Source organism: Anopheles darlingi, chromosome 2 (genome assembly GCF_943734745.1).
Source record: "Anopheles darlingi chromosome 2, idAnoDarlMG_H_01, whole genome shotgun sequence".
Taxonomy (NCBI): Eukaryota; Metazoa; Arthropoda; class Insecta; order Diptera; family Culicidae; genus Anopheles; species Anopheles darlingi.
In genome coordinates, this window is record NC_064874.1 from 34,039,403 (window position 1) to 34,056,315 (window position 16,913).

The 16,913-nt window shown below is 47.8% G+C and overlaps 3 protein-coding genes and 2 non-coding genes across 9 annotated transcripts in view; 3 read left to right on the forward strand and 2 right to left on the reverse strand.

The window, feature by feature from the left end:
* Positions 1 to 341, forward strand: part of LOC125949112 (uncharacterized) — a 57,185-nt gene extending 56,844 nt beyond the window's left edge. For all 3 annotated transcript variants that reach the window (XM_049675821.1, XM_049675823.1, XM_049675824.1), the window contains one exon: positions 1 to 341. This exon is cut by the window's left edge and continues 5,209 nt beyond it. The gene's annotated coding sequence lies outside the window, so the exon portion shown is untranslated.
* Positions 342 to 564: 223 nt separating this feature from the next.
* Trnal-cag (transfer RNA leucine (anticodon CAG)) lies at positions 565 to 647 on the forward strand. The gene has a single exon. It is a non-coding gene; the product is annotated as a tRNA-Leu (tRNA).
* A 318-nt stretch (positions 648 to 965) lies between these two features.
* Positions 966 to 1,048, reverse strand: Trnal-cag (transfer RNA leucine (anticodon CAG)). The gene has a single exon. It is a non-coding gene; the product is annotated as a tRNA-Leu (tRNA).
* Positions 1,049 to 1,793: 745 nt separating this feature from the next.
* LOC125949109 (mitogen-activated protein kinase kinase kinase 4) lies at positions 1,794 to 12,394 on the forward strand. 2 transcript variants are annotated; one of them, XM_049675810.1, is made up of 8 exons: positions 1,794 to 2,239; positions 6,304 to 6,501; positions 7,030 to 8,556; positions 8,634 to 10,866; positions 10,938 to 11,226; positions 11,305 to 11,411; positions 11,488 to 11,667; positions 11,752 to 12,394. In XM_049675810.1, exons 1-8 carry the CDS (start codon positions 2,127 to 2,129, stop codon positions 11,830 to 11,832), a joined length of 4,728 nt encoding a protein of 1,575 aa, XP_049531767.1. In that variant the 5' UTR covers positions 1,794 to 2,126; the 3' UTR covers positions 11,833 to 12,394. The 2 variants fall into 2 exon arrangements, with proteins under 2 accessions (XP_049531767.1, XP_049531768.1); XM_049675811.1 differs by having other exon boundaries at positions 6,307 to 6,501.
* An 89-nt stretch (positions 12,395 to 12,483) lies between these two features.
* The window catches only part of LOC125949133 (choline O-acetyltransferase), a 32,441-nt gene continuing 28,011 nt past the window's right edge, over positions 12,484 to 16,913 (reverse strand). The window contains exons 5-9 of one of the 2 annotated variants that reach the window (XM_049675883.1): positions 16,210 to 16,850; positions 16,008 to 16,130; positions 15,699 to 15,921; positions 15,304 to 15,504; positions 12,484 to 14,981 (exon numbers count right to left, since the gene is read on the reverse strand). In XM_049675883.1, the coding sequence (XP_049531840.1) occupies positions 14,787 to 14,981; positions 15,304 to 15,504; positions 15,699 to 15,921; positions 16,008 to 16,130; positions 16,210 to 16,850 (1,383 nt within the window). In that variant the 3' untranslated portion in view covers positions 12,484 to 14,786. The remainder of the gene's footprint in view (positions 14,982 to 15,303; positions 15,505 to 15,698; positions 15,922 to 16,007; positions 16,131 to 16,209; positions 16,851 to 16,913) is intronic. The other variant, XM_049675882.1, reaches the window with a different exon arrangement.

Sequence of the window (16,913 nt, forward strand, 5' to 3'; positions counted from 1 at the left end):
GGATTTTGTATTTTATTACAACCTAATCTAGAGGGGTGCTATCGGCAATCGAGTAGTACCAAAGTTCTGCCTAGTAGTATCTATGCACATTAATGTATGTTTGCTTAAATTCATTGCTGCAATGCTATACTTTCTCAAAATTGCAATCTGTTGTTAGACTGAGAGAAATCAAATGAAATCTAGCGCGGAAAGGAAAAGAGCAAAAGTGATACACGGTACGGGGAGGAAAATGGAATCAAGGATCAAGAAAACAGAAAGGCTGCAGCAGAACGGCTTAACGAAAATAACTATGTAAAAATAATAAAACACCGCTGCCATCTAAACATAAACTCGATCAGAGTCGTTCTTTTTACTATTCATCGATCTTTCGCTGCTTGAATTGCGACGGTTTTTAGATAGTAAACAGGTCATTGAGGATCCAAATTTAAAACGTGAAATGCTGGTTAATCTAACCGTGATCTATTTTTGCGGCATGTTCGTTATGCTGCGATGATTATGTAAGGTAAGTAGCCTCTGTGCAGTGCAGCGGGATCCAACAAAAATCCGATGTCCCCCCCTTAAGAAGTCAGGATGGCCGAGCGGTCTAAGGCGCTACGTTCAGGTCGTAGTCTTCTCTGAAGGCGTGGGTTCGAATCCCACTTCTGACAAAATATCGCTTTTTTATTGTTGTTACTCAACCCCATTAATTCCCATATCAATCATTCATTGTTTCCAACTTTGTTACCTCTAAATCCTTTAGTTTTTTATGATTTAAACTATATGTAAACACCGTCATCAATTATGTATATTATTCATCATACCTTTGTCTTTTCCAATTCTCCGTCATACGATTGATGTAATGGAGTATTATCAAATTATTCAATCAATTACATTGTATTGCGGGTTTTAATATCATTAGTGTATTAGTTGGAAGGAAAAGGAAGATATCTATCTACCATGAGAGGTTGGCAAGGCAAAAAGTGGGTTGTCAGAAGTGGGATTCGAACCCACGCCTTCAGAGAAGACTACGACCTGAACGTAGCGCCTTAGACCGCTCGGCCATCCTGACTTGTTGTGAGGGGGGAGACCAATGTGCTATATATTATTGCATACGAGAACTTAATTATCAAACTCGCTTCATGAAAATTAAAGGTAAAATTTGTGTATTTATGACATTATCGGCTATGAGTTTGATATCTGCAATCGGGAATGGTTCGATTTTAAACTATCGGTTGACGATATTGATACCATCAAATAAAATTAAAATATACTTTTTTTGTTCGTTTTTATGTGTTAAGCGCCATATAGACGAGCGTGCGATTGTCGCGCCGCGATGCAAAAATCCATTCAAATTGATCGCACCAAGAAAGCGGTCGCGATAAAATTTATGGATTTTTGCCGTTTATCTGGCGCTTATCTAGCAGGGGGTTAAGCCTACTGGGGCGGATGACACGCACACTCAATAGTTTGGCGCCCTTTTAAGCCTCCTTACTGAGGCATTGTTAAGGCGTTTATTAAAGCCCATCACAGACCCATGGAATCATTTTATTGATAATAATATGTATAGTATAACATGATAATTAATAGAAATGTAATATTTTGTTTTCGTTAACAATCCGTGTTTTCGTAAACATTGTTTGGTTTATACCAATAGGTTCAACGCTATACACGGCCGTGCCCGGCCGTACGCGCCACGATCGGTATGTGTTAGCGACTTTATCCGCGGCGAGCCGTTCCGTCCGCTTCGCAAGCTCCGCTTGCGGTCTGTGGCGGGCTTAAAGCGTTTTTGTTTGCGGGGAGTTTTGCGGTTTGTTGTGATCTTCAGTTTCGTCGTTTCGGGTGACACTTTCTCCGTCTCCCCCCTTTTTTACCTGTTCCTCACCCCTTTGGACTCATTTCGTTCGCCGTTTTTCGTAGTTTCCTCTTCCCCAGCCCCACATCCCCGCCTGTTACGCACCCGTGGGGCTCGCGGAACGCAAGTCATCGTGATGAGCGGCACGTTGCGTAGCGGTGAAATCGCGGAGTGAGAGGCGGGCGAAGAGCGAAGGGCGGCGACGGACGCATCGACGACCGACGCGGAGTCGCGGAAGCAAATTCCAATCATTGTTGATTGCGAGTTGCGGTACGTCAGGTGTCGCAGCGAAGCGATGGCCGACTCGGATTGGAAGCGTCGAGTAGGGATCGAAATCAACTTTGGTTCCGACGAAGACGACGAAGACGATGGCAACGGAATCGAAGGAACCGCTGCTGGATGTTCCGGGTAAGTATTCCGACCGGATCGATTCGTGGTGAACCGCTGGTGTCTGGTGTCGTTGTGGACCGGTTTGTTGGAGAACAGAAAAGTGCTGAAAACTGAAGAACGACCTCGGTGCCAAAGGGTCACTGTCACGTCATAGACCCCGTGCTCACGCAACTCAACAATCAATACTGGAATGGAGATAATTGCTAAACAAACAACAAATCTGGTCGAAGGCGTGCTACTGCGATACACACAAAAGAGGGGGATTTGGTGGGGGACGTGCGGGGAGGCCCGTTCCATATGGTTGGAGAATTCGTATATGTTGGCTGCTCTTCGTTGTGCAACCCGATCGTACGCCGAAACAAACGTGCTGATGCCGCCGTACTTGATGATGGACTTTGACGCAACGAACGCAACGGCATTTCCAGAGACCCCCCGCTCCGGCCGGCCAGCCCCACAGCAAATCCATTCGTCAGCAAAGTTCGTTCGTTTGACTCGCGTGAGTGCACACCGTCCCGTACCATATTGCAAGGCCCACCCAGACGAGTACGGACTATTTGCCACGACAATTAGCAAATTCCGCTGGGTCTGGGAACGCGACACCGAGCTGTCGTCAATCACAGGTGCGCTGATTTTGCGGACGAGCAGTCGTGGCTTTAAATTCTTTCCTGCCCTATCACACCCAGACGCTAGTGCTACGAGCAAGTTGCCTTATCTCCCGATACGGAGTCCGTACCGGAGTCAGAAAAGGTCAGTTCTCCGATATCTCCGTCGATCCGTGGACGAGTTCAGTACCAGCTCCTCCCGGCAGTAGGCAGCGCTGGAACACTCCACCGATGAGCGGACCAGATTTATGTGCGAACGTGCGCGATGATGGCGGATTCGATATCTCAGCTGTTGAAGCGAGTGAAGTGTGATGGGGTGTCCAGTATCACCGGTCGCCGAGTCTATTCTATTGTGTAATTAATGATAAGCGAACAACAAACACACCATGGTGGCAGATATCGTCGCTTCGCCCCGTGGGATAGTGTGTGGCGTGTAGTGGTTGCGTTTTCGGTTCGTGGCAGTTGTCGAGCCCGCGTGATATCGCGGCTTATTGCTGAGCCCCCGAGCACGTGTTGGTGGATGCGGAAACGCGACTGACACCAAAAATGGACTGAATAATGGTCGGTGAATTAGCTAGCTATTATGCCTAATATGCTTGGGGGTGACGTACTAATAGGTGACAAAAAGTTCGAAGTCGTCGAGAACTTCACCTACTTAGGGTCAAGAGTTAGCACCGACAATGACATAACACAAGAGATTCGCGCTAGGGTGCTAGCAGCCAACCGGTCATACTTTAGCCTGCGGAAACTAATTCACTCGAGAAATCTGTCGAAAAGGACGAAGCTGGGACTGTATACAACGTATATAGTACCGGTGCTCACATACGCCTCTGAGACTTGGACACTGTCCAGAACGGACGAAGCCCTCTTATCCGCGTTCGAGAGGAGAGTTCTTAGAAGGATATTTGGCCCCGTGTGTGAGGAGGGACGATGGAGAAGCCGATACAACGCGCAGTTATACGCGTTGTATGACGATCTCACTGTCGCGCAGCACATGAGACTCGCCCGGCTTCGGTGGGCTGGGAATGTCATGAGAATGGCAGACGACGACCCAGCCGGTAAAGTCTTCTTAGGCCTTCCGGATGGACAAAGAGGGCGTGGTAGGCCCAAATCGAGATGGAGCGACGGTATCGACATTGACGCCAGAATAGCTGGACTAACGACTTGGAGGACGACGGCGCTCGATCGCGAGCGGTGGAGGAATCTTCTGTGCCAGGCCAAGACCGCTCGTCGGTTGTACCGCCGGATAAAGAAAGAAAAAAAGATAATATGGTGCCTTGTTGATTGACCCTTTCTCGTGGCATGGCGCTCGTTTTAATCAAACGAAATGAGTAATGCTGCTGCTGCTGCGATGAATGTGGTTCTTATCGTGACACTGCAAGAGGACACCGATGGCATAGCAAAATTGATGTTCTGTTAATCGACAACCAGGAACACAGGGTCAAGCTTGATACCGAATTTCTAGCTCGTTTCGCTAATCTAATGGAATGGCCCCAAATGAAATGGCGTAAATGGCTTCCCATTCGTTTTGTGGGATTCCCGCACGAAGAATAGTAGTCCGATTGGGGGGTGATGGCCTTCCTTATGCCGCATCCTAACAAACAGATCACTGCATCGCCCACACATGGTTTGTAGAGAGGGTGTGAGGGAGGCGCTGAGACATCGGCTTGGCGTTCGTTATCCCCAGTACCATAATATGGGCGGCATTGCGTGCGTCAGTTTCTCTGTTTTCCTTAGATAACATCTATATATATAAAAATGAATGTGTCTGTCCGGATGTCCGGTATAGACTCCGAAACTACTGGACCGATTGACTCCAAATTTGGTATGTGGGGGTTTTTGGGGCCGGTGAGTGCTATAGGCATGGTTAGAAACCCCCCGCTACCTTCCTTCATGTCCTTCTCTAACACTTGATTGTTAAAAACATTCATTACTCCGCGAGTTATGAACCGAATACCATTAAAACTTGCACAATTGTTGATGGTCATCTGAGAAACCATGGGACAAAATTTGGTCTATATCTGATGAGGGGAAAGGGGAGCTTCCATACAACCCCAATCCTTAAAATACGTCCTAGGGCAATATGGGTATCGTTTCCTAGGTTTTGATGGTCTCTAAATCGATTGGATTCACTTAATACTCTTTTACTTGCTTCTTTCACCTATCCACCATCACCACCCTCCATTCCGTACATCTTGCAGAGCAGAGTAATGGAAGGGAAAATTATATACTTGCGTTTAATTCATGAATAATAATTTTAAAAATGAGACCAATACATACAATCAATTTACATGAAACAATAACTTATTCAGTTGCGAAATATTTGAATTGATCAAGAATTATATTAATTTTCGACTATTGATTTACGTGCCTCTTATGATTGACAATTTTCAACGTATCGGATTATGAATGGTAAACGATCGGAATTGCATGCACAAACATATAAAGCAGCAGTAACCGAATAGTAATAGAAAACAATACCAACATATCCTATCTATCAAGAACAACTTGCGATTGGAATGATCACCGAGAATGTCCGAGAGAAAAGAAAGACCCTCGATCTGATCGATCGACGTTTGAGTTTATTTGAAGTGCGGTGCTTTTAGTTATGATCTACCATGTGACTATTTAAATCATCGTAAGCTGAATACCGGAAAAATGGATCAAGTGTGTCGTATTGTAATGCCGTTAAATACACAGCATTTGAACTTAACGAGCTATGTGCAAGCCGAATACTAAAGTCAAACTTTTTTTAAAAATACTTGGGAAAATATAATTCGTTGTTCCAAATGACGTCATTTAGCCCGAAAGGCAAAGCCTTAAAACTCAAACATCATGTTAACTTTCCAGCTCATATTTACAAGCACGTCGCATCTCTATTTCCAACATCACTAACGGACCTAGCTATTGATTTGGTTCATTGATAAATCGAATACTACCAAATTATGAAATAGATAAAATTATATCTACTAAAATTTTAAAGTTCCTGTTTACGATAAACCCACGACCGATCAAAGACAGTACGAAGTCTGTCGGGGCAGCTAGTTTAACTATAGTTTACGCATTCTTGCCGCGTTGCCGCGTGCTGCGCGTTTGTGTTTGTGAGTTCTCGGCCGCGGATAACACAACAAATGGTGTTCATGAGAGTAGCGAGCAGGAAGGTGGTCGAGGCGGTCATCCAAGCAAGCCGAGCAGGGTCTCGGCAGCTGACCAACCTCCCCGGACGACCCAGGAGAGGTGTGATGGGAATCACGGTACGCGCGGTTTTCTCGATAGATAAGATAAGGGCTTTTGAACTGGACAGTAGGTTTGAATGGCCGTAAGCGGCTGAGTGGCGAAACAGTCTTGCTCCGTCGGCCTAACCTAAGCTTGAGGTGCTAAACGTTATCGATTGCATAGGCGATTTGCACGCCGAAGAAAATCTCCCCGAGTGGGTGTCCGTAGTAACCATTGGTTTTTCTTCGATTGTTTTCACAACAGCAGCAACAACAACAACGAACCAGTTGGGCTACAGTTTCGGGACGACGAATTTACGGACTCGACTGAATCGCAGGAGCTGGAGGAAACGCTACGCGCCTCGTCCATCGACGAAGTGCTTAATCAGTGGGCAGACCAGTATGGCAGTACGCCACCCCGGACTCGCATAAAGAACAAATATCGCAGCAACAAGCAAAGGATGTAAGTAAAGCCGAAGGGTTGGGGGACGGTGAAAATGGCATCGAAGCAAACATGAATTTCCCACGTGTTTGACGCAAATCGTGTTGGCGACGGAAATCTGTGATGGGATCCCCGTAACCAGTGTTGCCATAGTAGGCGCGTTTGCTGATGTGTAACGCGACCAATAGACTAGAGATACCGGTGGTAGTACGCGGCAGTTTAGCGGATTTTTGCACATTCATGCACACCCACACAGAGCCACCCCTTTTTATGCTTGGTTGCGTGGTGTCGAACGATGGAAATCAAAACTGCATTCGGCATGCGATTGATTAGATAAACTTCACCAAGATGCCGCTCTTATCAGGCAACACAATCGCCACGACTGAATCCAGTCATGGAGAGTGAATGATTTTACAGCTACGAGTCGAATGATAATCCGGCTCCGTTGTGCTGGTTGCCGGGGGATTGTCGTTTTAGGAAATGGTTCATTGTGTCCTCTAATTCTAATCACTTCCTTGTCTTTTTCCTTCCACTATCTCCCACACGCAGGGAGGGATCGGTAAAAATGCGTACGGGTGGAGGCCGTTTGGCGAGACCGCGTGCCGATCGTCGTAATACCGTCGACTGTGCGATACTGAACCAGATGATCATGGAACCGGCCAACGGTGAGGATAAGGTGCGCAGCGATAAACGGTCAACGCAGTTGCTGCGTGATTCGGAGCGGGACATTAAAATGTCGGCCGCCATCACCATCCTACCGATACGCTCCTCGGGCAACTATGGAGTATCATCGTTTGTCTCTGGGAGCGTTGGTGTCCAGTCGATGGCAGCAGGAACGACAGGGACCACCGTTCCTGGTCCACAGCAGCAGACACAGAATGCACCGATGATGCTGATGGAAGAGCGTGCGGATAGTATGCCGATGGTCGGTGTCGCACCGGCCCCACCGACACTGATCGAATCGTGCAATCGGTTCATGAGCGTAGCTTCACGTCCCGTTGGCTGCCGTATCTCGGCACCACCGGCTGCTGCTTACCGGGATATAATCTTCGCCACAACGTCCGGATTGAGCGGGTGTCCCGTTACTCGGCCGGTTGATGCGATTCCAGAGAACAGAATCAAGTTCCACGAAACTTTCTCCGATCTGATCAAACTCGGTAGCGTGGACAAGGAACGTGCCGCACGCGCCGGTGTTCTGTCGAACGAGGAGCGCCTCTGGCAGACGCAGGTGAACGATCTGATTTGGCTTGAGCTGCAAGCCTGGCATGCGGACCGCTCGATCGAGCAGCAGGATCGCTTGCTGTGCCAGGCACGGCAAGAGATCGGTGAACTGCTGGATGAAATTATGAACTTTCGCTTCCAGCGCAAACTGGTTCGAACGACGAGTGAAACCACCGACAGTGGGTTCGGTACAGGAACATCGTCGAATGGAAATGTGTTTTGCTTCGGGTGCCTTTCAATGTACTGTAAAGATTGTCTTGAAGTGCAGACGATGGCTCTGCGGCAGGTCGAGGAATTGCTGATGCGACTCGAGTCAAAGGAGTGCCTCTTTCCGTCTTCCCGTGCCATGGGCATCGCGTTTCCGGTGTACCAAAGTGAACGGTTCGTGAACCGCGTCAAAGCGATGTGCCTGTGGTACAACGTGACGCGTCAGCATCGCATGACGTTGCTCATTCTTGGCAAACTACTCGCCCGGTTGCAGGAACCATCGAAGAAGGAATCCTCTATTAAGTGGCCTATAATGGAGCAGAACAACGATGGTTCCTCATCGTCCTCGGTGAACGACGAAACTGGTCCGAGTGGATCAAACAATTCGTCCGTTGAAAGTGCGACGAACTCCTCACGACGCGTGCAGTTCATGGACAATGGATGCTGCAACGGTGGTGACGGTAGTGCAACGGAGAGTGTCAATAGTGATGAAACGGATTTTTCAGAGCTTTCCTTCAAACGACAACAGTCTTTTCCGGGCGACACGGAGTACGGGCGTTACATGAATAGCTTTAACTTTTACAACGTGCAAACGCTTACGGAAATGTCCTCCACTTCGGCCCAGAATATGGGTAACGCGCTGTATCGGTAAGTGTTCTGTATTTCATACTCTGTGTGGTGGTGGTCAACACCTCAATCTAACTTCCTTCGATCTGCCATTTTAGAAAATACATCGAAAATGTGCTCAAGTGTCGTGGTTTGGGCAAATCGTTAACTTTTCTGCATCGGTTGCACAATGTGGTGCTACGGAAAGCTCAGTTAACGCTGGAAAACCCTTCCAAACAGCTAGACGAGGACTGTTTGTTTGACGAAGCGGACATCCCGTGTATCGAGCCGCCGTTGGAGCGCGAGCAGGAGGTAGAGCTACGCCGGTACGGTGCGTGGAGTGAGGAAGCCAAGGAACTAAATCTTCCCTCATACGTGTCGGCGTTTCTGTTCCTTTCCCTCATTCCGTTGGAGGTGATACACGAGTTTCTCAAGATGCGGCTCGAAACGTGCCCCAAGCAACCGAATCCGCTTAGCCTCGAGCAGCACATCAAGGAGCTGAAGGAGGGTCTCACACTAGCGATGATACACCGTGAGCGCTTCCAGAAGCACGTCAATACGGCCCTGTACGATCGCGAACAAGAGCTTGACAAGTACATGCACGAGATGGAGTTGTTCGATGAGACGGTGCGAAAGATTTTTGAGCTCTACCTCGATCTAGGTGAACGGTGGATACTGGAGACGGTGCCGGAGAGCCACCAGAAGGCGGCGCTCGATGAGGAGTGGCGATTCACGAAGCTCATCTGTCCGATGATACCACGGCAGCACGGACCGGCGGCCAAGCGGTACTGTAGTATCGTCGAGCGCATACTCGAGCGAACGGGAAGTGATATGATGCGGCAACTAAAGGATCTGCTTGAACGCAGCCAGCGGATCGATCAGACGACCGACAAGAAGTGGCAGTTCTTTGCGATCTGTCGTGAAACTCAGCGCATGTTTACCCATTCGCGCGAGAAAACACTCAAAACGATGGCGTTCGCGAAGACGCTGTTCCGTGAGCTGGAGCACGCCGACTTCCATCGCGAGCACTGCGACGATGAGGGCGATGCAGTGAGTGATTTCGGTGCTGAGGAGGCGGAGCTGGAAGGGGTGGTACTACGGAGTCGCAAGTCGTGCCCACCGGCAAAGTTGCATAGCACCAGTCCCGTATGCCTGGAGGTGGCTGAATGCTTGCAGATGCTAAAGCGTAATGCTTTGCTGTTGCGTAATAAGCTGGCGGCTGTGATCGAGGAGTTGCAGCTGATTTGCTCCCACACCAACATGGAGGAGTTCGATGAGATCGACCGGGTTGGTACGCTAACGCGAGTGCGCGAGATTCTGCACCAGGGGTACAAGTTTGGGTTCGAGTATCATAAGGATGTGGCGCGGTTGTACGAAACGAAGGTGGACATATGCCGCGATAGCGAGTCGGAGCTAATGCTGGCCAAAGCCATCATCCAATTTGCGAAGCTGTGGATGAACTTTGTGATGGAATGGTGCGAGCGGGGTCGTGGTCTTCGGCCCCGTTGGGCCAACCAGGGGCTTGAGTTTTTGATTGCGGCCTGTGATCCGACCTGCACCAGCCATCTAACGAACGCAGAGTTTGACGATTTGAAGCTGAAGATGGATGCATGCATCTCACACGTGATTGGCAACATACGCGAACCGGAGCGTATCCGGAAGTCGCCCCGATCCCGCAAATCATCACCTTCACCGTCAGCCGCCGGTGTTGCAGTGAAACCACCAACCACACCGACTCCGACGATGATGACGGGACGCGCCTCGATTCCAACCATAAGCTATTCACCGAAAACGTTCCAAAATCAGCTGAGTCTGCGAGAGGATGGTGTTATGCTACGCTCGAGAAGCCCAATCGATTTGACCGATGCCACTTTCCGTAAGCAAACTTCCTATGATAGTGGCAACGAAGTCCGATTACGCGTTCCGTCGGTACCTAGCTCAACCTCCTCCACCATAACAACGAACGATGGCGGTAGTTCCCATGGAACGCGACCCTTGCGGCAGCTGCGTGTTCGCGATGCCGTAAATCAGTTGGACTGTGAACTGGACGATTGGTTACGCGAGCGCAACTTGATCGGAAATGTGAAGGAAATCAATTACCACAACAAAACGCTGAATCGTGCGCGAAGCGTTAACTTTAGCTGGCACCGCGGTATTAAGATAGGGCAGGGGCGTTTCGGGAAGGTCTATACGGCGGTTAATAACTCGACCGGCGAACTGATGGCAATGAAGGAAATCGCCATACAGCCCGGTGAAACGGCCGCCATAAGGAAGGTGGCGGAAGAACTCAAGATTTTCGAGGGCATCAACCATAAGCATTTAGTGAAGTATTATGGCGTCGAGGTGCATCGGGTAAGTGTGGAGCGTATAGTCAGTAATTGGTCATGTTCCACTTTAATCAACTCTACTTTTCGATTGTGTAGGAAGAATTGCTGATTTTCATGGAGCTTTGCCCGGAGGGTACTTTGGAGAGTTTGGTGGAACTGAACGGAGGTTTGCCGGAAGCCCAAACGCGTCGCTATACACACCAGCTGCTGTCAGCGGTGGCAGAATTGCATCGTAATGGAGTGGTGCATCGGGATATCAAGACGGCCAACATATTCCTCCACAAAGACGGCAACTGTCTGAAGCTGGGAGACTTCGGATCGGCTGTGCAGATACAGGCCCACACAACGATGGTAGGGGAACTGAAGGGCTACGTTGGAACGCAAGGTAAGAATGAGACTCTCTATGACCCTACGAGATGCTAAAAATTTAACAACAATCGTGTTTTTTTTTCATCGCTTACAGCATACATGGCTCCGGAAGTATTTACAAGAACAAACACCGAAGGACACGGTCGGGCGGCAGATATATGGTCCGTTGGATGCGTAGTGATTGAAATGTGTTCAGGAAAGGTAAGCCATGGGACCGGACGAGAAGAAAATCGTATGAGGTTAATCGGTAACGCTTTATCTTAATTTCTTACCCCAGCGTCCATGGCATCAGTTCGATTCGAATTTCCAAATCATGTTCAAGGTGGGCATGGGAGAATCACCCGAAATTCCAGCGACCCTTTCGGAGGAAGGTCAAGATTTTGTGGAAATTTGTTTGCAACACGATCCAAAAGATCGGCAAAAGGCAGACGAACTGTTGCAGCACATCTTTTGTAAGGTATGGTACACTAATGGGTCACCAAATACAAGTTAGCCTAACAATTTTACTAATAATGGTCGTTACGGCCCCTACTATCCTTAGATCAATGACTTTGATGCGGAGACCATCGATAAAAAGCTGTTGGGATCATTTCGCCGAAACATTAAATCGAGCTCTTCATAGAAAACGACGATCATGACCGATCTTGACGACAAAGACGCGAGTATGAGTTGTATTAGGAGATGCAGGGATATGTATTCCTGCTTTGTATGGCCAGTGGTTTGCCAGTTTGTTCGATAATAATGTTCTTAGTATGTTAAAGGTTTTGTCTACTTTTAATGTGCCCAGGAGGATAGAATAGCCAAGTATACGCTAAGCGTGGTTAGAATTAGGGTTGTTAATTGGACGCATTCCTAAAAACAAAACCACTCACACCACTGACACTGAACATCGAGTTCGAGTTCACCAATTAGATTACGATGTGCCCTGGTCGTCTTGCCAGACACCAACAGAACAGGAACAGGATGCCTTGACGATGACTGCAAAAGGATGGCTGCAAACGGAAAACGGGTTGTTTGTCTTAAAGTAAACTGATAATCGATACTTACTCACGAAGTACACACGTTTTGTGTGTACCTACGGGACACTACTTACCTCCTTACTCGTATTTGTTCGATGTGTTTACACCAAGGTCGTTATGAATGTATGGTATTCGAAATACACAATTTTATTATGCGACCATCGACGCAACCGTTTGCACACTGAAAAGCAACCGTACATCCGAAATTCTGGCAGGGGGAAAAGTGATGAGAACATGCTCCAGATTTGTTGGTAGTTTCTTCAAACGTCTATTCTTTATTAGGTTTCACGCAGGTTATACACCGTACATTTGCATTCACGTCCAGCCTACAATATCAGACAAGCCTATGATGACGACCTTCCTGTTCCATGAGCTGCGCTTTTGTCTGATATGCGCGATAGACTTTCCATCTGAGATGTTACAAATTTCATGCATTTCATAGTAACTTTCGTTATATTCGATCGGTTTGTCTCAGTTGCATTAGGTATGTCAAGCCACTCGCTAATAGTGATAACAATTAACAGTATTTTCTGCTACCAACTAGGGTTGGGTTTTCTCCGAAAGGTTCTCCCTTGGTACTGGTTGACCTTCGCCGTTCCAAAATACTGGAACCCGCGTGGAGATACCGTATATAGAATATGAACATAGTTCAATGAACACTAACATTTTGCTTTCGCATACATCACAAGCAATACTTTCGATAGCGATAGGCTTTAGCCAAAGGAAACATGCAAACACTAATACCTTATCTGTTGCCCATTCACTTCACTTTATCCAATCATGTTATCATAGCTTTCATATTGCGTCTCAACTCTAGTTGGTGAAAACACTTGCGCCTCGCCCCAGATACATACGTACACACTGATGGTAGTAGTATAAGGGGAGCAGCTGGTGGATTCACGTTAAACATTTAAATGTACTTTCTCAAGAATGTGACATGTGTAGAGATACAACCACCTCCGTCCTGGGAGCTGAGTAGGGATTGTTATCGATATGTATTTGGATATCTTATGATATGTTCTACTTACATGACAAATCCACCAGATGCCTATCGATGAAACTGGTACCGTCTATTGTTATTCGCACGATTAAAGGATTACCATGTTCCATAGTTGAGTCATCCCGGAGTTGTCAAAGCTTTATAACAAACGCTGCTAAACCCATAGGGCATCGACCATGCGCCAAGGGTTTTTCTTACGCTACGTGGTGGTTCATTGTTAATATATTCTGCTATCGGGCATCGAATGTATGCTCGCCAATTGATGCTTTAATTTTGTTAATTATTATCGAATTACTCAACTGACCGGTTTGACAATTGCACTAGGCTCTCTCCTAATTGTTGGACAAGATATACTGGTGCGGGCGTACTTTAGCTCACGTACAGGCTTCTCAGAAAACTCGGAAAGGACGGCGTTGACATTATCGTGCCATTTCCGGTAGTCCAAGTTTTGTTCAACTTCTAGAAACTGGTTTATATCAACCTTTCTACCAAGCCAACGCGTACACTAATAGTACAAATAACGCGTAAAGAAAACATTACTAAGCCAAACACCGAATATTATAGACGGTATAAATAGTCATTATTGATTCTCGCAACGGCAACGTTTGTTTTAAGTAGACATTGTAACAGGCATACTCATGTTAAATCAACTTTAATATAACAGATGATGCCTTAGACAGCAGCAGTTCAACATATTGTACTTTTATGTTTAACAGTAACAACAGGTATAAACTAATTGTAACAGACCTGTAATTAAGTTCCTTGAACATTGTAAACGTGGTTTAAAGCATGTTCTCCTTTAGTCGGCTAACGAATGCTGCGAACGTAAATGTGGTAAATTGTAGGTCATATCAGTTTCAAGTGCTTTTAGCCTTTTAAGTGTAAAATAACACATTTAAATTAATTGTACAAGTTTAACATTTAACAACCTAACATTGCTCTTTAAGAACGATTCATTTACGATTCATCCAACATTTCATTAGTATTTCCTAAGTAAAACGTAGCCATAGTAAATTTATCTGCTTTTATCAAAAACGATATGCATGGTGGCTATACGCTGATATTGCTGCTACACGATCAAAGCTTCTGAAGTACTTTACTTTTTAAAACTAGACAAGCGAATACTGCTAATGGCGAATGGTTCGCAATTCAAGCAGCAAACCAATCGCAAGGAAACAAAAGCTCGCGATCAACAATTCCTGCGCTACCCGGTACCTATAAGCTAGCATCACCTGCATTTGTGATATGAATCTTGATATGTTTCGTTTGAACTCTTGTGGAGTTTCGAGTTTTCCTTATCGACTAATGATATGTTTTCGTTTCTTTGGTTGTCCCGATCGGCGTTTGCACGATTCTCGGACCGTTTGGTAAAACTGATATGTTTCGTTTACTGATAAGTTTCGTTTGCTGATATGTTCCGTTATCTCCGATCTCTGTCCACCATTATCCTGATCCATTACTGTCTCCTTTAAGGCCACCGACACGCTGTACGAGAGCTGTTGAAAGAGAAGAAGAAAGATAAAGCGTGTTTGATCGAAAGCGCTCCTCTCGGCCCGCTTAGGACAGCAGATCGCGCATAGCATCGAGCGAATCCTGGAGTGAACGGGCGAAACGCGATGCACTCGTCTTATCCGACGAGAAGAAGGCCGAAATACAGAAGATGATCTCGTTGGGGTGCGGATTGTACGATGCACCGTAACCGTGTGGGGTGACGGGCCCATACCCCATGAAACTGTTGGTGGAGCAGGCCACCTAAAGATGAGAGAAAGCGTGAGAGAGAAGAGTGACGAAAAGGATCGCAAGTTAGTCAGTGATTCCGGAAAGGACCCATTCCCACGGAGCACTGAGAAGTGCCGTTACAGGTGTCTGGACCAAGGAAGAACCCATTCCCTCCATCGACTTGGTGCTTCAGTGCAAAGGTGGTTGTGCATGAATCTTGCAGAGAATGGTGTGCGCAATCGTGCGATCGATCTGGATGGTGCAGTCTAGTGCATTACAATCACAAGCCTCATGGTCTATGCGGTAGAGCACGCGGCACAAGGGAGATCATAGGTCTCATTCGCAGCGGGCTGACCTGGCTGGTGGAGAGAAGGAAACAGTTAGCGATCTTGTAGCACTCGTCGGTGAACAGATCGTGCAGGGTGCCTTCACGCTCGCGGCATGCCTCACGCAACCCAAGCAGATGTATGTCAATGCCGTAGCCCAGGATGTTCTGTACCATAACCTCGGTCTGCCGGGCGGCCGCACATCGGAATAGCTCCCTGAGATGGTCTCGCTGTGAAGTACAAAACCACGGATTCGCATACATTAGTGCACCCGGAGCGTAAGTCGGTGATGTTGAAATGAACTAATCTTCTTCTTAATTTTGTTTTTCATTGCTAGGAACCGCAGGATGGGAACTGGGCGGAACGGGTGTGCCGTGTGGTGTGAGGGGGTCTTGGAGAATCGATTTGCATTGGCCTTACATACACTGTATATACTGAAAGTTACTTTTTTCACATCCGCGGCGGCTTCGGCGCTGTAGTCGTCCTCCTTGTCGCTCTCGAGCGTCACGTTGGGACCCTCGCCCTGGCACATCGCTGTGGCCCACTCGAGCGCTTCCTGGCTTGCGGAACGTATACAGTCGACCCGTCCCAGCATGAACCGCCTTGTGGATGCACTCTCGTACGTGCTGACCAGATGTCCATACAGTCTGTCGTGATTAAGGAAAGGATTAAACCATCATTACTTGTTGGTTGTGAGTTGGTCGATTCCCCGTCCCTCCCATCCGCTACTCACTTGTAGTACGCCAATTGCAATGCCAGCTGAATGAAGACGTCCGGGCTGACCTGACAGGCTTTGATGAAGTTCTTACCGAACGGTTTGTAGCGATACACGTAAAAGTCCAGATCCTCGATACGTCTACCAGAGGGAACCAGAGTAGTAGGGTTGTGTAGAAGATGTTACCTTCAACTCACCTGGCTCACCACGGTCACCTTACCTGTCCACGACTCTCGCTACCTCCTGAAGGCGACGTGCAATTTCCGGTCTCACGATCCACTCGAGACGTTCCGGCGGTGGCAGATGGGAATGTTGCGTCTGTTCCGGCTCTTCCTCTTTGGCCTGTGCTGCATCAATCGTCTTAAGGATACCCTCGAGCAGCTGGACGACGGCGATACCTTCCGAGGGTGAATGCTCGTAACACAGACCCCACGTGCCATCGTTGCAGATGATGAGCTGCATCGTTTTATCGAACCAACGGTTGGCACTGTTGAAAGCGCTACCACCACCGTGGATCATCTCTTGTGCCATGTTGCTCTCGTCCCGCCCGCCAGCATAGTGTGCCCCGGCCGGTGAGCCATTGAAACCACGCGCATTGTAGGTCAACGGGAGCGGTTCATCGATGCAGACCAGCACCAGCGCTGTCTCGATCAGTTCGATGTTGCGTGCATTGGTTTCCTCGAGCAGCAGCATCTCCCGATCGGCGGCCCACTTTGGTCGTGCATCGGCCGTAAGAATCCCAACAGTGGCTTCCGTTTCCGGTAGACAGGGTGCCTCGTTTAGAATGTGGAGCAGCTGGGCGGTGAGTTCATACTCGGTTAACCGGCCCCGATCTCTTGCCTTGATCGGTAGGCAGTACATCTGTTGGCGTTCGAAGCGTGGGAAAGGCACAAGGAAGCATTCAATCAGAGCGAACACAGGAAT

Excerpts from the sequence above, each read along its gene's own strand:
- LOC125949109 (XM_049675810.1), top strand. The coding sequence starts at position 2,127 with ATGGCCGACTCGGATTGGAAGCGTCGAGTAGGGATCGAAATCAACTTT. Across the intron at positions 8,557-8,633 it reads ATGGGTAACGCGCTGTATCG|AAAATACATCGAAAATGTGC; the intron begins GTAAGTGTTCTG and ends CTGCCATTTTAG. Across the intron at positions 11,412-11,487 it reads TTGAAATGTGTTCAGGAAAG|CGTCCATGGCATCAGTTCGA; the intron begins GTAAGCCATGGG and ends TTCTTACCCCAG.